This window comes from Pituophis catenifer, unplaced genomic scaffold (assembly GCF_029215685.1).
Source record: "Pituophis catenifer annectens isolate HBS135680 unplaced genomic scaffold, rPitCat1.0.hap2 SCAF_6, whole genome shotgun sequence".
NCBI lineage: Eukaryota > Metazoa > Chordata > Lepidosauria > Squamata > Colubridae > Pituophis > Pituophis catenifer.
The window spans coordinates 100,769,961-100,790,502 of record NW_027256886.1 but is presented as its reverse complement, the minus strand read 5'-3'; the positions used below and the strand labels follow the sequence as shown (position 1 = coordinate 100,790,502).

The 20,542-nt window shown below is 42.0% G+C and overlaps 1 protein-coding gene across 4 annotated transcripts in view; it reads left to right on the top strand.

The window, feature by feature from the left end:
* Positions 1-15,830, top strand: part of PARG (poly(ADP-ribose) glycohydrolase) — a 49,913-nt gene extending 34,083 nt beyond the window's left edge. For all 4 annotated transcript variants that reach the window (XM_070946536.1, XM_070946535.1, XM_070946537.1 and 1 more), the window contains 8 exons: positions 690-750; positions 2,453-2,528; positions 5,195-5,342; positions 10,103-10,181; positions 11,525-11,633; positions 11,842-11,947; positions 13,249-13,377; positions 14,890-15,830. In XM_070946536.1, coding sequence (XP_070802637.1) covers positions 690-750; positions 2,453-2,528; positions 5,195-5,342; positions 10,103-10,181; positions 11,525-11,633; positions 11,842-11,947; positions 13,249-13,377; positions 14,890-15,047 — 866 coding nt within the window. In that variant the 3' untranslated portion in view covers positions 15,048-15,830. The remainder of the gene's footprint in view (positions 1-689; positions 751-2,452; positions 2,529-5,194; positions 5,343-10,102; positions 10,182-11,524; positions 11,634-11,841; positions 11,948-13,248; positions 13,378-14,889) is intronic.
* Positions 15,831-20,542: the final 4,712 nt, after the last annotated feature.

The window sequence follows — 20,542 nt, the reverse complement described above, 5'->3', positions numbered from 1 at the left end:
TGGAACAAGGCTTCTGACAAACCGCTTGAATCCTTTGCAGCTTCTAATAGTTTAATTAGACTCTTTAAATATTTTCCATAGAGAATTTTCCGGGGATATTGCATTCTGCTCCCTTCGTGTCTCTGTTTAGCAAATCCATCAGCCGAATCATTGCAAAACACAAGAGATGAGGCATTTCCACAAGAATAAACTAAAGTAAAGTAAAGTAAAATAAAGCATTGTTTCCTCCGGTACAATGCTTGTCCAGAAAACTTTCTGGCTCCGGCTCTGATTTCTCCCAATGCTTAGGTAGAATGGCAACCTTAATTATTAGTAGGCATCCAAGTTTATGTATTCTGTTGTCTATTTTATTTTAATGTTTAAACTTTTAATGCTTAATGTTTTCATGTTTTTTAAATATCTTCTAATTGTATTATGCTCGTATTTATGATACCGTAACCCATCCAGAGTCGTGTGGTGGGCGGTATATGAATTTAATAAATGAACAGTGGCTGCAGAAAAGAAGGCCATTTGCCAAGGGAAGTGAATTCTTTCTAGCTGCCACACTCCCTTCTCTTTCCCCAAAAACGTCTTGGGTTTCCAGACTAGAATTGAAGGCTTTTTTGACTTGTCTCCCCTAGGAGGTTTATATATATATAAATATATTGGAGTTACTAATATTTATCTGTTTCTGTCCGTTTGCTTATAAGAACCCACTGGACTTGTGACATTTACCAGACAGTGTCTGCAGGAATTTCCAGAATGGGAAAGGTAAAGCCAAACAAAATCTATCTATCCTTTTTTATTTCTATTAGTTTCAATTCATTACAGTGAAAGCTCAAAATGCAAATTGAAACAAAGAGTGTCTCTCAACAAATAGCTATGGCCACTGTTACAAGTTAAAAGTAACCTCTTGTTGTGTAATTGGTAAACAAGGTAGCAACATTTTGCAACCTGAATGGTTACTTCAGGGTTGTGACCAGCCAGGAACAAACAACATAAAAAGAAACAAGATTGCCCAAATAACTTAAAAAGAACGGGCATAACAAGTGATAAAGATATATAAGGACAGTTGATTCCACCTCTCTAGAACCATATAGATCAGGGGTGTCCAGCCTTGGCAACTTTAAGACCTGTGGACTTCAGCTCCCAGAATTCCCCAGCTATGCTGTGCTGTGCTATGCTATGCCTGGGGAATTCTGGGAGTTGAAGTCCACAGGTCTTAATGTTGCCAAGGCTGGACACCCTAATGTAGACAAAACCATCGAGAGGAAAGAAAGTTCGTATATCAGCCCTAGGAAACCACTGAGGGCTTCACCTCTAGGCATGCTAGCATGAATGCCTTCCTCAGTTGGGCCCAATGACACACGCATTCATAGTTTGCCAACTTATGGCCAATGATTAGTGGCAGAAAAATCGATTCTGAGGTGGCACATTTCAGAGGCTGGCAGTTCCACCCAAATCCTGTTTGTTTGTTTGTTTGTTTGTTTGTTTGTTTGTTTGTTTGTTTATTTATTTATTTAATTTGATTTATATGCCGCCCTTCTCCGAAGACTCAGGGCGGCTTACAATGTGCTCAGCACATTGGCATCCAGATTTTGTTCTAGGCGATGCCAGGTGAAATATTTTAGAGGCAGACGTTTAAGCTGTCTTTGGGTCAGTAAATTTCTCTGAAAAATTATAAAATATGTCACGAGTGCTACATTAGGCAGAATCTGAAGATGCGCCGATGTTCATATAAAAGGAGCACCAAACCAAGAGGTGTGTTTTACAGCAAAACCATTTTGTAAGTTAGGATGGTGACTATTTTTATTTCTAAAGGAGAAAAGCAACTCTATTTTGCATGAAAATCCTCAAGCACCCCATTTTGATAGAAATAGATAGCTTGCCATCCTGCTCTTAAACCTTCAACAGTGCAAAGTCTTTAATTTGCTATTCTTCTTTAAGAATTATGCTGAAAACTGATGGTGGACTTGCTTCTTATTGCTGCTATTTTGGTAAATTGGGAGAGGGGTCTCTCAAGCCTCAGCCGAGGGTACAGTTGCTAATACGTTTGTCTCCTTGCAATCTGTAAATGACACGTTTTATTTCAGCTGGGTTTAATGAAAGGTAAGAAAAAGGCTCTGCTGTATGATTCACAAATCAGCGATGTGGCTGGCACAACAGGGTGTTGTGCCCACAATCGTCCCCTGGGGCTCCTTTACATCCATTTCCAGCTGACAGATTGCATTAAGAACCAAGTTCATGATGCAACTTTGGGGTGGGGTCGGGGGGGGACGCAAAAAAAGACCCAGCACGATCTGGGTATGAAGCCTGCAAGAAGTACAGCCTGTTTTCTGTACAGATTTCCTGCCATTTGGGGACTTTTTGTCAGTTGGAGAGGCAGCAGCTGCTTTATTAATGGGCAAAGAGCATGTTAAGATGAGGACAAAAAAACCAACAACCCCACCATGTTGCTTTGATCTTTTTACAGATCTCCGAAAAAAATGCCGAAGTTGCATGTCACCTATGAAGGGACGATTGAGAGCAACGGGCAGGGAATGCTCCAGGTACGCGTAGAATCTGCACATATCTACAAATCAGTTCTGTGTTAGGTTGTGTCAAAGCTATCACACATCACGCTGCAACAGAGCAATAAGACGGCTCAGCCTCCCGTCTTGGAAAAAGCCTTTTTGACTGACAGTCAGAAGACCTGGATGGAACATAGGGTTTGTTTGTTTTTCAAATCAGGTGAAGATTGACAAGCGTTGGAGGAGGAGGGGGGGCAGGGTAGGGGAGTGCCAGGCTTCCAATTTTTCAGTTCTTGCCCTTTTTTAAACAAAAAAAACAAAACAAAAACTGAGCGCAGTATTTCTGTGCCCTGTCTGATGACCAGCTCAGCAAGTTCAGGAAGCTTCATCTGCTGCAGGAGGAATAATTTTGACCTGAAAACCAGTCAGCCAGGACAGTTTGATATGGAGCCTGTCTCGTTCATAATCCTTAGGCATTATTTGCCTATTTGCAAGTCCGAGAAGAAGAAGAATTTTGAAGTGCGTGAAGAACTCTGACCTATATTGGTTGTTCGTTTGCCTTCTACTTTGAACCCAAATAAATAAGTGTTCCGAATATCCTTTTATTTTCCTTAAACATTTGGGCATGCTCATCCTATTCAGGGCAGAGTGAGTTTGTGGTGACGACCCTGGATAAGGTTCAAGTCTGCGTTTAACCCTAAAAACTCACTACAGAACAGTCATTTTATTTATCTTGATGTAAACCATTGTTTCTCCACCTTGGCAAATTGAAACGTGGACTTCTGAATTGGGGATTGAAGTCCACGCGTGTCTAAAGATGCCAAGGCTGAGGAACATGTCTAAGCAACCTCGTGGGATTATCATTGTGGGGATAATGTCGGATCTTCTTCACAAGAAACCTCTTGAATCCTGGAAAAAAGGCAGGCCGTAAGTGTAAGAGCCATGAACCACAAGCAAGCCACTTAAATACATTTGGGATGCAGCTCAACATTCTTCCTCTGCAAAAGCACCACAAAGGGTTATGTGTGTTTCTTTTTCAATGGTTACGTTTGACTTTTGTTGTTGTTGTTAAGTGGGTTGTGATTGTGACGTGCGTTTTATAAACCAAAATAGTAAGTCTCTAGTTGAGGGCATTTGCGAAGAGACAACAGTCATGTGATTAAGAAGATTGTGCATCACATATCCTGGAGTTAAGAGAAGTAACTGAAATGAATTGCATAAAAGAATGAGGAAATTGGGCTCCTATTCAACCTCACAAAAATACACGACTTTCTCCAGATTGGAGAATATGCAGACATGTATTGTGAATATAGTGCCAGAGGTCAGCTTGGTGCCAGTTTTTAGTTGCCACTTAACTAAATTGGTTCAGTGGCGGATGATCATAAATTTGATTAAGAGCTTCTCAGAAAATGGCCGGCCATTTGTGCTCAAACAACATTTTTTATGGGTTTTAATTTTGATTAGCGTCTTTGGGTACTGCTACACTGTGCAAAAAACTACCAAATGTAGTTAAGTCAGTAGTACGTGTCCTTGCTGTGGGTGGCTATCCCGTTCAGGAATGGCTCAGTTTTTAAGGGAGGAGGAAAGATCTTTAAAGCGAGGGTCCAGGTTACTTGAGAGACCGTCTCACCCCACTCGTGCCGGCAGAGGAGGCCTGCTGCGGGTCCCGTCAGCCCGATGATTCCGACTGGCGGGGTCCAGGTGGAGGGCCTTTTCTGCTGGGGCTCCTGCCCTCTGGAACATCTCCCTCCCTGGTGTGAGGTTGGCCCCAACCCTCCCAACTTTTTGAAAGGGCCCAAAGACGTGGCTTGGGACCCCAGTGGGGGAACAGCGCAATGGAGGGGGCTGATTGAATTATAACAGAACCCACCCTATTATGGTAAGAGGGGTGGCCACTAAATTTAATAAAATAAAATAAAATAAAATAAAATAAAATCTTTGGAGCAGGATGCTGTTAAAACATTTTGCAGTCTCCTGCTTCTTCAGGCATCTTCAGGTGTTGCTTTTTCATATCTTAAGTCTCTGAGGTTGCAAAAGTTCTAGCTGCAGGATCCATTTTCCAGCTGAGCCCAGAAAACTGTCCACTGTGTGGTGTTTTTTGTTTTGCTTGAAATAATAAGACAATTTTCCAGTAATGTAATTTTTTAAAATTAAATATGCATTAACATCAACATGGCCTGTTGATCATGAATCAGCCGTTCAAGAACTGTAGCTCTGTGGGAAGAGGAATGAAAAATGCGTTCAGCTGCATTGTTGTGCTTTAATAAATTTACTTTTGACTGCATTCAGAACATTTTCACCTGAGAGCTGGGATTGTCAATCCTGTTTCAGCTTGTCTCTCTGAATAAACAAAGCAAATTGCCTTGCTAGAATATACTGTAGCCAGACTAAATATTTGAAAGATAATATTGGTTTTTAATGTTTTGGTATTTTGAGCAACGCTTCAAAGGCAAGCTTTTGCACCATTTTTAGGGTAACCTTTGGCATTCTTAGCATATTTGCATATCTTAAAAGTGCAGTTTAAGAAACCCAAAATGAACGTTAGCCATGTCCAGTTAACAGAATGAAGTCGAGTGGCTTGTGATCAGAATCAACCCCGTAGCTGTCAGCCACAAGAGATGGACATTCCCGTTTGTTTTTGGACTTACTGAACAGGGCTAGCAAAGGCAGATATTCAGAAATTAACGCTCAGTGTATCTTGTCAGGTTGACTTTGCCAACCGCTTTGTCGGAGGGGGCGTCACTGGTGCAGGATTGGTGCAAGAAGAAATCCGCTTCTTAATCAATCCAGAATTGATCGTCTCTCGTCTCATTACGGAGGTCCTGGATCACAACGAGTGTCTGATCATCACAGGTGAGTAACTCTGCCTCGAGATGGATTCCTGTGGGTTCCAGAACCCAGCTGTGATTCACAAGTGCTACTGGGAAAGAGCGAGTCAAGACTGACCATGTTCTAGAATTGAGATTATACAATGAGATCTGGAATTGTCTTTGTGGTAAAGGGCTCCGTGGTGCTCTCTGCGCTTGCTTGTTTTCTTGAAGATGTTTCATTATTCAACCAAGTAACATGGTCAGTGCTAGGTGATGTTACCTAGTCTGGGTAATGAAAGGTCTGGAAGGAAGGAAACAAGCTCAGAGAGCACCACGGAGCCCTAATTTCAACCCTGAACTACAAATATTCTCCTTTATTCGTCTTTGTTGTATTGCAAGGAACGAAGGGCCTCGCCTGTTACTTTTCTACAATGTGGGATTTCTTAGTCGTATTTTTTCATAGTTTACTAGCTCTTCCTTTCCACAATCAGAGAAACATTTAAAAAGAGCAGTTATCCAGATTCACAGTTCATTTTGAAGATGTTGGCGCTATTGTTTCCCTTATTTTCTTCCCATCCTTAGTTTGGGTCTTCTTGGTACAATAATTCATATAATTTCTGGTCCTTCTGTAAAAGGGTTTTCTTGGGAAAGCCGAGGTCACTGGAAATTTTTACCCACGTAACAGTTGGTTGATTTAAGACCGAAACCATGAGAAGTCACCTTTGCTGCAAGATTTAGCCTTCTTTAAAACTCTCCAGTCAATTCATGAGTCCTAGAAGAGAAATTCTCCATTGATTAGACAAAAATGGATCACTTATACTGGAAGATGAAAGAAGCGAACGGTTTCTCAGTTTACCAGAACAGAGTCCTGCCATTTTTAGCAAGGCCATTCCTGTAGCATTTTGCAGCTTTTGGCCTCTAATGCATATGGCGATTTAATTTTGAGGATCGATTTAGAAATCAGAGTCTCATTTCCCATTGTTTGGCAAGGTGGTTTTTATTAGAGGCCGAGTATATTACAGGGATTTTTCCTGTGCAAGCTATTGAATAAGAAAGATGACAATCTTTATAAACACTCTAGAGGTTTTAACTTAAGTGGATTCACGGCTGTGGGTTTTTTGCAAAATATTCTCAGTAACAGCTAAATAACTCTCGTATAGATGCTTCGGTTTGATTGGAAAATAAACTCCATTTTTAAAGAGCAGCGGTGCTAGGGGTTGGCAAATGAGTTTGAAGAAGTAAACAGAAAGTGGAAAACAGAGAGATGAGCCATGAACTGGTTGTGCTTACATTGATTTGAAGATACTGTTAATAGGAAGATGAATAAATAAATCAATTGCCCTTAGATTGGTTTAAAGCATTGCTTAAACATAAGTAAAATTGATAGGCTTTAACAGGATCCAAATGACAATGATTGTATGTCTGATTGAGAGTACTTTATAATTATAATTTCATCATTAATCTGTATGAAAATCTTCCCAGTGGGAAGTGAAGTTAGTTTTAGCTGCGGGAGCTAACCCAGGGAGCAACTGGAGAATAGTCTTGTGATCTTTATGAATTGTTGGCTAAATGTCAGTATTGTTTGCATATTAGGACCTGATGAGGTAGGGTAGGGCTGAGGACTTTGTGCAATATCTGCATGACAAAATCGCTCAGATTCGAGAGGGCTTGGACTCCGACTGGATGGGTTCAGATGGGATGACGGAGGCAGGTCTTGAGAATGTTAGCTGGGAGGAGTTTGACCTTGTGACTCCGGAGGACGTGGACAGGGTCCTGGGTAGGCTGAATGCGACCACATGTTTGCTGGACCCGTGTCCCTCCTGGTTGGTGCTGGCTTCCCGGGAGGTTACACGAGGCTGGCTCCAGGGGATTATTAACGCTTCTTTGAGTGAGGGTTTCTTTCCCGCTGCTTTGAAAGAGGCGGTGGTGAGGCCCTTCCTCAAGAAGCCTTCCCTGGACCCAGCTGTTTTATCAAATTATCGTCCTGTCTCCAACCTTCGTTTTGTGGCGAAGGTTGTAGAGAGTGTGGTGGCACGACAGCTTCCTCAGCACCTGGATGAAGCGGATTATCTGGATCCGTTCCAGTCCGGCTTCACGCCTGGGTATAGCATGGAAACGGCATTGGTCGCATTGGTCAATGTTCCCTGGAGGGCTCGGGACAGGGGCTGTTCCTTTGTCCTGGTCGTGTTAGATCTCTCAGCGGCTTTTGATACCATTGACCATGGTATCATGCTGCGCCAGCTGGAAGGGTTAGGAGTGGGGGGCACCGTTATGCGGTGGTTCGCCTCCTTCCTCTCCGGCCGTACGCAGTCTGTGTTGGCAGGGGGGCAGAGGTGCCTAGTCTGTGGGTGCCACAGGGGTCGGTCCTCTCGCCCCTCCTGTTCAACATTTATGTGAAGCCGCTGGGCGAGATCATCCGTGGCTTCGGGGTGGATTTCCATCAGTACGCTGATGACACTCAGCTGTACATTTCCACCCCGGGCCACCCCAATGATGCCCTTGACGTGATGTCCCGGTGCCTGGAAGCCGTACAGATCTGGATGGGGAGGAACAAGCTCAGACTTAACCCTTCCAAGACCGAGTGGCTGTGGTTTCCGGCGTCCCGTCATAGTCAGTTGATTCCATCACTGACTATTGGGGGTGAGATCTTGACCCCCGCAGAGACGGCTCGCAACTTGGGTGTCCTCCTGGACTCGCAGCTTTCCTTGGAAGATCATCTGACGGCTGTGGCCAGGGGGGCTTTCTATCAGGTTCGCCTGATTTACCAGTTGCGTCCCTTTCTGGATCAGGACTCCTTACGTACAGTCACTCACGCCCTCGTCACTTCCCGTCCAGACTATTGTAACGCTCTCTACATGGGGCTCCCCTTGAAGAGCACCCGGAGGCTCCAACTGGTCCAGAATGCGGCCGCGCGGGTAATTATGGGAGCGACCTGACACTCCCATGTAACACTGCTCCTGTGCGAGGTGCACTGGCTCCCGGTGGTCTTCCGGGTGCGATTCAAGGTGTTGGTTGCCACCTTTAAAGCGCTCCATGGCATGGGCCCTAGGTATCTACGAGACCGCCTTCTGCCACCGATAGCCTCCCATTGACCGGTACGCTCCCACAGAGAGGGGCTCCTCCGTGTGCTGTCAGCTAGACAATGCCGGCTGGCGACCCCCAGGGGGAGAGCATTCTCTGTGGGGGCACCTACCCTCTGGAATGAGCTGCCCCCGGAGATTCGTAGGATTACTGACCTCTGTACCTTTCGCCGTGCCCTAAAAACATTACTATTCCAACAAGCAGGACTAGCCTAAATAATAATAATATTTTTACTTTTTTAATGGGTTGTTTTATTAGAATTTTCAGCCAATTGATTTAATTGTTTTAACTTGTTTTTAATTTTTCTATTGTCATGGTTTTATTTCTGGCTGTACATCGCCCTGAGTCCTTTGGGAGAAGGGCCGTATAGAAATTCAATAAAAATAAAAATAAAAAAATGATCCTGCAAAGCTTGGCAGAAAGAGATTAAAAACAATCTTTGCGGGTAAATCAAACATTTTTGGATCCTACATGCAGAAGGTGAAGCTTCTAAGATCCAAACCAAACTAAAATTTATAAATTGGGTGTTTTAATCTGTGTTTCGGCCGAAATATTTAATAATTTTAAGGGACTTTTTTAATATTTGGATTATCTGTATTTTATCTTGGCTGTTCACCGCCCTGAGTCCTTCGGGAGTAGGGCGGTATAGAAATTTGATTAATAAATAAATAATAAATAAATAAAATTCTTTTTCAAAATCCTTTAGTTATTCTGGTATTTTCTAATTAATATCTGTGGTGCAGCGTTCTACTCTCTTAATGGAAAATGCCACTTCATCATCTTCATTAGATCTCTGGCTGGTTTCCATCTCTGCTTATGCAGATTTTTGCTGTGTGCAGCTATCTGTCTGATAGATTACATTTTTTTCAATGATATATCTTGACTCAATGGCCTAATGGATAGGACTGTGCTGCTGAATTTTACAGAGGAGACTGAGAAATTGCAAAGAAATTAGATTTGTTGCAATTGACCGGCATCTGCTTGAGATCATCCCAGTAATAAATATGAGATCAGTCATGCAAGAAACACAAATAGATACCTTTCCTAACCCACCAATGAATCAAAAGAACCTCATGATCCAATAATTGTATTCCGAGATGTTTTGTTTCTTGTTTTGAGAGCTGCAGACAGAATGTGAAAATTAATAAATCCGAGTGCTTCATTTATATAACTCTAAAATTTAAAATTAATACCATAGGAGGCTTTTATGAATACGGTGGGTTTCCAGTGGGTGGTTTTCCTATGCAGAGTCTGCTGACTGTGACAGCTGGGAAAATTGGGAAAGTGTTGTCTGCTTTAGCAGCTCAGAAAGAGCTGCTCTGGGTGCCCTTCGGAACGTTTCCAAAGAAATGCCTTTCAAGCAGTTTTCTGAGTCAATGCGTTGGGCCCCTCGTTCCAAACGGTGCCATTGGTGAGGGAATTCTGGGAGTTGAAGTCCACACATCTTTATGTTGCATGGTTGAGAAACACTGATTTAGAATATGCTACGTTTCCTGGAGAGAGAGGAGGGCTCTTCCCCTTTGCATTGATGTCCTGTGCTTCTGTTTTTTAATATCCCATCCAGGTTACTTTTGGCTTCATCGTTCTTCTCCTTCCTCCCCATTGCTGGCCTTGAAAACTGAGAAAAGCTGGAGAGGGATCCAGAAAGTGCTAGAATAAAGTAAAATGCTCATCTGAGAATGAGTTTTTTAATGCCACGATTTTTTTTTTTTTTAAATTCAGGGACTGAACAGTACAGTGAATATACTGGCTATGCAGAAACCTACCAGTGGGCCAGGAGCCATGAAGATGACAGGCCCAGGTAAAATTCTGACCCTCCAAATTAACTTTATTAATTTGTATTGTTATTATTATAATATATTTGTATTGTATTGTATTGTATTGTATTGTATTGTATTGTATTGTATTGTATTGTATTGTATTGTATTGTATTGTATTGTATTGTATCATATTAGTATTGACATAATTTTTTGTTTGGACTTTTATATGTTTATTTTAAGTTAGTTTCATTGCATTATATTACACTAGTCAACAAAACAAAAATGTAGCAGCATTGAAGGCTCAACACACAGTAGTTTTAACACAGTATTTATGGATCATTGGGGCTAAAAAAAAAACAAGCAAAAGGAAGGACAATTAAAGGCTTGGAAATTATGTTAAAAGCTGAACAGCCACAAAATCTTTGACCAGAATGTTCAAATGTCTTCTTTCTTATCTGTTTGTGGAAAAAGAATGTTGAGGAAGAAGATATATGAAAAATTCACTGCTGCAAGCCAGAGCTGGATTTCTCCTTCCTGCGCTGTGTAATTCTTTTCATTGATCTTCATGTTCCCAAATGCAGTTTATATTTTGACAGGTTCCCAATGCTGAGGCTATAACCAAGAAAAACATGCCTGACTGCCGTTAGCAAAATAATAATAATAATAATAATAATAATAATAATAATAATAATAATAATAATAATAATAATAATAATATTTTTTTTAAAAAAAAATCTTCATATAGAGAGAAAAATGGCTGATTTTCATACTTGTAAAGACCTCCTGACCTCCCACTTGAACTGTTTCCATAATATCTGCTAGGGTTATTTTTTTTTTTTCTCCCTAAATGCAAATCGGAAAATTGGGAAGGGACGGGAGCGCCAGTCTGACCCAGTCTAGTCCTTGGAGGCTTTGCATAGTCCATCATGTGCCCTATGTTTATTATAAATATGCAAATGGTGGGCCAAGACTTGAGGGCTCCACCTGAAACTTAGAGCTTCAGTGTAAAGCAAACAAAATGCTAAAGAAAAAATAATTTATTGCTTGAATTGGACATATGACATTCCCGTTACCATGATAATCTAGATAGCAACATTTTTTAGTGGGGGGGGTGTTTGACAATCCTGCACTTCCTTAAGAGTGTGGCCGATTTGACACTGTTGTCATGAAATATATTTAGGAGACAAACATCTTGTCTTCTCCCCTCTCATCTGCCTTCTCCAATTTTAATACAGACTATTGGTAACCTAGTTGAACAGTGCCTTTCCTAATGCTTGTTTCTCTGCTCTGAGGTCTCAGGTAAATCCCTTGAGAGATGAACTCAGATCTGTCTTATTTATATGACTAATCATTACCACATTCTCTCTCTCTTCCCTTTTGCCAGGGATGAATGGCAGAGACGCTGCACAGAAATTGTGGCTATAGATGCTTTTCATTTCAGACGTTTTCTGGATCAGTTTGCTCCGGAGAAAATTAGAAGAGAGCTGAACAAGGCCAGTAACTTCTTAGTCCCTCTTGCCCTGTCAGGTTTTTCTTTTCTTCTTTTCAGCCATGCCCTTAATGTTGGATTGATGCTGTGGGTTAAAAACAGCCAATCCACCAAAAAAAAAAAAAAAGAGGCAAAGTAACCGTCCGATGATTATGGCATGCCCTTGAAAAACCAAGCCTGCCAGCGGCTGTGAGCTTCTTGTCTGTCCGCAGGCTTTCTGTGGTTTCTCTCGGCCTGGTCTCCCTCCGCATCACCTTCCAGCCGTCGCGACAGGAAACTGGGGCTGCGGGGCTTTTGGAGGAGATTCAAGACTGAAAGGTAAACCTGACTCTCCTTGCAGTTAAATCTCAGGGTTTTTTGGGTTGCCGTGACCGCTTGCCGTTTCTACAGCTTCGTGCGAGAGGGATGAAGAGCACAAATGGGAAGGTGAAGGCTGAGATGACGCTCTTCCTTCTGGGCTGCCGAACTTGAGGAGCGGAAGGCTGGATGGGAGGAAGGACTCGGGGAAAGCCACATCTCTCCATGCAGGAGGGAAGGGGTGGTTTCGTAGGATCTGTCCTCCCGGGGTTGTCTAGACCTTCGGAGGCTTCGGGACAGCTGAAGGCCTCATTAGAGACCACTCTTGAATTCTGTGTGATCACTGACTAAGAGGTCCAGGCAGTTGAAATGAATATAAAGGTTTATTGCAATCTTAAGCTCTTTATAAGAATCTGAACTACTAACAGTCCAAAGCAAATAGGCGGTAGATGAGAGTCAAAGGAATTCAAGGCGGGTTAGACTTCGATCTCTTGTGGGCACAAAGGGATTCAAGATGGATGACACGCTTGACCCCTTCCTCAGGCTCAGCATGTGGGTCATCTCCTGTAAATTAATTTCACTTTGCTGTTCTCCAGTATGCTATCCCAAGTATAGAAGTGAATCACTTTTTTCTTCGCAGGGGGTCATCTTCCTGTCGCCATCATTGCTGCTTGAAAAGAAACGAAAAGTCATGTCTTCTTAACGAGGGGTTTTCATAAAAGCTGAGTGCAGCGAATTCATAGCCTCTGTCATAGCTTGATTAAAACCGAGAGAAGAGAATTGATTAAAACCACCATTCTTACTGGAAATTGATCTCATGTGTCCCCCAATGATTCAGGTGTGGGCTCCATGGGAGGCTCTGATGCTTTCTTGCGTTTATATATGGAAGCTTTGTCTTTCCAAGCACTTTTTTAATGCAATTCAAGGTTAAAATCTACCATTTTGAACAAATAAATGGGTAAAAATATTCACTTAAGGTTCATTGTAGAAACATCAGCTACTGTATCGAGAAACCTCTAAACAAAGAGATAAAGTAACCATCAGCCCTTCTTACCCTTGTCTCGACAGCCCAGCCGAGAGAGAAGTAGCACACCGTCCCTGCCGCTGAATTATAATTTCAATCTTCCCAGGAGAAACTCACGTTGTCCACCCTTCCCGTAGATAGCATCTCTTGATGGCAGCCGCATTTCTCGTTGCTTGGAGCTGGAGAAGCCCCTCAGTGCAGGTCGCCTGTTGTGGAAGCCCCACTTCAGGTGGAAAATGGGCTTCTCCTCCTGCTGCTGCTGCTAGGTTGACCGTTGCCTTCTCTTCCTCTGCTTTAGCCTTAATACAGATCTTAGCAGCTGCCGAGGCCGGACGTGACGTGGTTTATTTCACCTTTGGAGATGCTGAGCTGATGAGAGACATTTACAGCATGCACACCTTTCTGAGCGAGAGGGGCCAAGCGGTGGGTACGTATCGTCTCCCTCCCTCCCTCCCCCCCCCTTTGGAAGCACTGCTGACACCACCGAAGGGAGGGGCAATGCTTACTAGGATAGGTCAAGGAAAACATCTTGGAGAAATTTTAGAAAAAAACTGAATTTGGGTGAACTAAATTCGACTTAGACTTAGAATAACTTTATTGTCACTTTGAATGTAGACTAATCGGCATACATTAAAATGAAATTTCATTGCATGGAGCTCTCAAAGGGTCCCCACCTCCAATATACACTACATAATCATGACAGAATAAATAAATACAAAATTATGCATATACAGTACCTGCATGTGTTCTATGACACAGAGAAACAACACAGTCTAGTTCGGCTGTATACATGTACGTGGCGAGAAAAACCAATCTTGCGAGTTTACCAGACGGATGGCCTAGGGAACAAAGCTGTTACAGAATCTGGTAGTCCTGCTAGAAATACTTTGAAACCTCCTCCCAGAGGGGAGTAACAGAAACAGACCGTAAAGTGGGTGTGTGGGGTCTCTCATGATGCTTCGAGCTATAACCAGTGTCCTGAATCACAGGGAGCGAGCTTCCTATAATCTTCCCGGTTGTCCTCACCATTCTCTGTATGGACTTTCTATCTGAGGCACTGCTGCCACCAAACCAAACAGGGATGCAGTTTGTTAAAACGCTCTGAATCATGCCTCTGTAAAGCGCTCTCAATGGTACCCCTGTAAAAAGTGGCCAGGACAGAAGGAGAAAGATGTGCTCGCCTCCTCCGACGCAGGAAATGCAGGCACTGATTTGCACGCTTCACTAAGGATGGCGTGTGGAGAGACCAGTTCAGATTGTTAGTTATCTGCACCCCCAGATACTTAATCCTGCTGACCAGCCCAACAGCTGCATAAATGGGGCTAACATGCTTTCCGTGAGAATGAGGTGAAGACCATGGAACTTACACGTCGTAACGTATCACCACTGGCTCTTGCTGCATGCGTTCCCAAAAGCTATTGAGTCCTTGTCTCCAACCCCCTTAGAAGTGTCTCCCCAGTTTATAATTTTTAAGGGGGAGTTGTCTTTTGATCCGTGCAATTACGTGGCCTTTAATGTGCTTTTGAACTGCGCATTGGACCTCTTGTGCTCAGGGACCACTAAATTCATAATTTAAAATCCCGTGGATCACTAACATGAATTTTTTTAAAAAAGATAAAATAGTATTTAGTGCAATTTAGTGCAAAATAAAAAATGCAAATAATTTTTCTCACGGGCCACGATTGGCCCACAGACTGCTGGTTGGTGACCACCGTCCTAGACCAAGCTGGCGCTCAGGGAATCACAGTTGAAGGGAATCAGCCGGGATGGTTGACTTACCCACTGTGGCAAGGAAGGCTGTAAAATTGGGCAAAGCTCACTTAATACATGTCTCGCTTAGCAACAGACCTTTTGGCCTCCGTTGTAGTCGTAAGTCGAGAACTACCTGTATGTAATTTTTTGTTTCTTTCTTTCTCTCTGTCTTCCTTTCATTTTCCAGGAGATGTTTACAAGCTGTTGCTTCGATACTACAATGAGGAATGCAGGTGTTGCTCTACATCAAGGCCAGAAGTCAGGCTGTACCCTTTCATCTACCATGCAGTTGAGTCCTACCTAAGCCCGCCCGAGGATGAGAAAGGACGGGGCTTGGATGACTAGAGTAACCGCGCGCCCAATGAATGTGCTTTCCCTTTTCCCTATAAAATATCAGTTGAATTGCTGGATGTCATATCTAGGTTGTCTGAAGGCCGACACTGATATCGGAGAAGAAATCTCTTTTCTTTCCAAAGCAGAAAGTAAACTTGATCACAGCATACAGAGCATAATCCATTTCTCCTCCCTCGCCAAGAAATGACGGTTGGCGGAAGACTTTCATTCCTTATAGGATTCTCTGAAAATAGATTGATACGGGCCTGCCTTTTTATTTTTATAATTGTCTCAGTGTCCACATACATTTATGTATGGAGTTCACTGGCATAGGCACACGTTCCCCATATGAATAAGTGATTTCTTTAGCACACACGGCAGTGGTATAACTTTAAAGGGATAGATGTGGAGGAAAAAACCCCAAGGAAAATATATAAATAGATATATTTTGCATTACATACAGAATTCAAGTCATCCTGATTTTTTTTTTTTTAATTTAGATTTCACTTTTTCAAACAGTCTCTTCTTCTTCTTCTTCTTCTGTGTTAATAAGAGGCAAAAATAGGCAAGAATAACAGAGAAACAATGAGTTCTCCAGAACTACCCTCTGAATGGAAAGCGGCCGGAATAGGCCAGGGACGGAGAATGGAAAAGGCAGTGGTGCATTTGGGTTGCAAAAGAGCCAGGATTAGATTTAGAAATGGTAAAGAGACTTTTTGATGTAGACTTAACATTTTAAAAACTTATAGCAAGGGCCATATATTTATGATATGATTAAACAGCTTTTTTTTTTAATCGCACAAAGTTCTTTGCTGGATTTTGTGATCTTGCTGAGAGGCAAATAGAGATATATATTATTTAAATGTACAATGAAAACCGAGACTGTTATACTTAGGGGGTTCATTATATAATGATAAAACCTCTGTACAGCCTGCATTGGGTGCGGTTCGGAAGGTCATTAAAAGTGATCGACTATCAGTCGGGGCATAAGCTCCACAGAGCAGGCTTGCTCCGTCTTTCCTAGCCTAAGAAAAGTTACCTCGGGGGGGAGGAAGGAAAGGAAAATGGCAAGATACTTGTTGCTCACTGTGAATTTGGCAAAGAGAGGAGAAGGGAGTTTGTCCGCCAGGAGATGCCTTCTGTCCAGCTGAGAGAGGAGGCCGATGGGGAGGAGAAACGAAGCAGCCCAAAGAAGGCTCGGCTGTTTAGCTAGGAATCTCTCCAACTTCAGAGGAAAAGAGCTCAGGGCGGGGAGATGAATGGCAACGCTTTGGCCCCACTGGCCTCCTGACGGGAGACTCAGAAGAAGCTCATCCCAGGGCAGGGTGGCCATCGGTTCTCATCGCCTCTTCCGGAATGGCTCCATCCTGTCCTTCCCACCAGGGTGGAACACGCCACCCACAGGGAGCTGCCCTTCCCCTTCAACAAGGAGGGACAGTTGTGGGATAGTTGTCCAGCCAACAAGCCGATGCGGCTTTTCTCTCTCGGCCAACCCTTGTGGTCACCGGGCGATCGGTTACAAAAGCTGGCAGGTTGGCCAGTTGATTCTTGGCTTTTAGTGGAGCGGTGGGGGATCTTGTATTCAGGATGCCTTTTGGTAATGGAAAAATAATAAAATTGATGGATGCTTTTCTCCACACCTGCCTTTGGGTATGTTCGTTTGAAGGCTGTCGCTTATAGTTCTTTGACAACAGGTTGTCAAAAACTTAATACACCATGTCGTTTGCATAGTTTTAAGTCTGGCAACCCTTAAATGTGTGGACTTCAACTCCCAGAATTCCCTAGCCAACGGGGCTGGCTGGGGAATTCTGGGAGTTGAAGTCCACACATTATAAAGAGGCCAAGGTTGAGAAACACTGATCTCAGTTGTATGCCTCCTATATCTCGTATAAACTTCTGTGGCCAATTATTCCAAGTTCTGAAAATGACTTAGGAAGGTTATAGTTTAATTTTTGGCTTATTTGTGGAAAGAAAGGGCATTTCATTTTTATCACCTCTCTTGCTTGCATCTTTCTCTTTTGTAGTAGCTGCAAACCTTCGTGGTATTTTCAGAGCTGCAAGGGATGGAAATGCATTCTTTAAAAAATGAAAGTTGATCCTTTCACTTCATGCTCCATGTTCCATGCTCCTGAGAACTGAAGGATCTCTCTTCAGTCTGGAGAACCCTAGGTTGTCTAACACAATCCATATCCAAGGGCAAGTTGACTGAAAAATACATGAGTTTATTAAAAGGCCATAAAACAGTGAAGAAATAAGATGGGCTATTTAACTAAAAGGTTTAGTTTCAACAAGAACAGGTGAATTTTGAAAGAAACCTGGTGAAATTTGAGCACATATACAACACCGGCTCCACTTGTTTCTAGTCCATGCCCCCAAAAAGTCCACGTTAACAAGGGTTCTTGTATCCTGGAGGATTTCACACCAGATTCCTGAGAGGTGGAGATTCCTTTCTTTGCAGCTTCTGTCTGGGAAAACTTGAAAATTGTGCTCCTTGTTTTTTAACTTCAATTGCATTTGCTCAGGGATGTCACCAATTGGCCTCATAGATTTTGAACGGTTAAAAGTTCAAAGGGATTATACCCTACAAGTCAGTTGTGGATGTACTCTGATCTAAGTGGATATCTGTAGAAGTTGACATTCCTGGAATTGTATGTTACAAGTTTAAGTAACGTACAGCAAGCTTACTTAATTTTTGGTATAACCTATACAAAGTTATATGCAGAAGAAACAACCTGGAGACTAAAACAGACACACACACACACAAAGGGCTGTTCTTCAAAGCTGCTCTACAGTTTAATTGAACGCCAACTTTTCGTCTTCACGTGTTATTCATGAATCGACCCTTCAGTCTATCTGAATATTCTTTTTTTTTTTGTCAACCTCAAAGAAGAGGTGGGAAGGTGTGTGTCCCCATCCCCTTGCAACTCCCACCAACAGCAGGGAGTTTCAGCCTTCCCTGTCTCTGACCTTTTAAAATCTCTCCCGCTTCCCTTGAGGGAAAATACCATTGTTTGGAAACAAAGGCCTGGAGTCGAATGAGAGCGAGGATTCTTCGCGAGATTTTTTTTTTTAATTATTAAAAGAAGCATCTGTTCTCTAGAAACAGTGGCTCTTCTGGGAAAGGGTGAGAGCAAAGAATTGCTGCTGAGAATTGCTAAGTTTACCCTGTCCCCATTTTGTGAATCTTGCGTTTTACTTTTCGTTGCTTTACTGAAAACCAACATGGGGACGTGAGTGTTTCAACCAAAGGATGAATTTCAACCCGGGAATTCAAGTAGAGAGAGAAGCGTGGCTTTTCCAGTTGCACCTTCTGCTGTCAAAATTGTCCATCTAGATGGTCACAACTAGTCGATTTTAGCTCATTTCAAAAAAGCTTAAGTAGAGTTGGACCAGGCTGATATTTGGATCAGTCATCAGGACATCCCCTTAGTCTAAACCAGAAGATCAACATGACTTCCCATTTACCGTGCTTTTAAATGATCAAAATTATCAATCATTTTTATCATACAATTTCCTTTAAAAAAAGGCATTTAAAAAATATTGAAAGATTGATTGATTGATCGATCGATCGATCGATCATATGGTATGTACAAATGTTATGCAATCATTGATATACAACACTAATAAAACACAAATTTTGAAAGTTTACCAGATACCGATATGCAAAAATGAGGCAGGAACAATTAGAGGCAGGCAGTATGAGTTTCAAAAAACAGGTCCCTGCACTTGTCTTCACATCTGATGCAATTTCTAAGAAGAGTAAAAAACGCATCTTTCAATACTGACAGAACATATTGTCTAAACCATTAATATTACAACGTATGACGTGCATCATGTAGACATAATGCATGCAAAATAGGTTCGGACTGGAAGAGGAAGAAGAAGAAGAGGAGCAAGAGCAAATGGTGCATGGAAAGTTGTATCCTAAATAAAGTACCTTGAAAAAGTCCATTCAAAATGCCATTCTGTTATTGTCACAAAAACTACATGTAATGTCCATATGAAAATTGAACTCGGAAATTTGAGTAAATTTTCATAAAATTCTCCCCGTTGTTTCTCTGAACAAGGAAGACTCCTTCAGACATTTGCAAAGATTACTTTAAATCCACTGATGCAAACTGGAAGATTGATTCAGAGTTACTCTTTTGCCTATGCTTCAAAGACAATTGACCCATAATTTTTCATAACATAATTTCAAATATTGGGGACACTGAAAATCAAATAGAATAACAGAATCTATATACACAGAAAGTGTGTGTGTGGGGGAGAGAGAGAGAGAGATTGATCCTTGACTAGTAATCTTTGTCTGTCTGGCAAGGAGCAATCACTTTAAAAACATGTGGACAACCTTGCATATTTTGGACCAAAATATAACAAATTAATGTTCCAGCTCCTCAAGGACATTTTCAACAGACAGATAACTCTCTTGAGCTTCAAAAACAAGCGTTGACCAAAAAATGGTTGAACCCAGGACAAAAGTTCTTCCTTTCTTGTAGACATTTCCCAAAACTTGGCTATTGGTCTTCAACCATTTTGTAACTCAGAGCTCTTGTTTCTTGGGAATGAGAGGGTTAATCGAAAATCAGACTTCCAACTTCCCCCTTTTAGAAATGCCACTGTATTGAATTAAAAATGGTTTTTCTGAGAATGAAATGGGCTAAGATTAATGAGCGTTGGGAAGGAGTTAAAGTATTCCTGTGACTGCCTATCTTTTCCAAACATACTTAACATTTTTAAAAATAAATTGGCACAATTTATAAAATGTAAAATATCAGCTGCTGTAGTTTTCTGACATCCCCGCCACTAAACAAGCTTCATATTTATGGCCTTGTTATGCTTGCAGCCGATCCCTCGTGCATTTATCACTGCTTAAGTGAAGGCAGCCTACGACTGTATATGAAGCGTCTCTTTCCTTCCCATCCATTTCTACACAACCTGACTGTCAGCTTGTTCTGCAGACTTCTTGCAATTCAGAACGGAGTGACACACACAGCCAGACGGTGGTTAAAAGAGATCCAATATGTGTTCATTTACGTATCGGTGGCCTCACCTAATCTGGATGGTCCCTCCCTTGTATTAGCACAAGTTAGCAATGTGTTTCCACAATACTGATGAGCTAGCAGTTGAAGCTTGACAGCTTCGGATAAGGTTTAAAGCTTAACATAGGGCTAATTCCAGAAGTTAGTTCCAAATGCATCTGGAATGGAGGACTGTTATGGAGGCTTCCAGTGAGGGGAAGATTTCAAGGCGATCTGCAAAATTCAAGATATTTCTCATATTAAATTGGTAAGTTTCTATTTTAAATGTGCACAGAGATGAAACAGGAAAATGTTGGTATTTAGAGGTAATACTGTGTAGCATTATTGGTATAAAGCTTCCAGTTTGTCCTTAGATGATCCCTGAAAAATGCCCGATTTTCAAATCCTTATTGACCCAAGTTCAGCACTACTTCTTTTGAAGACCATATATATTAAAATAATAAAGTATTTTTAAAACGTTTAAAAACT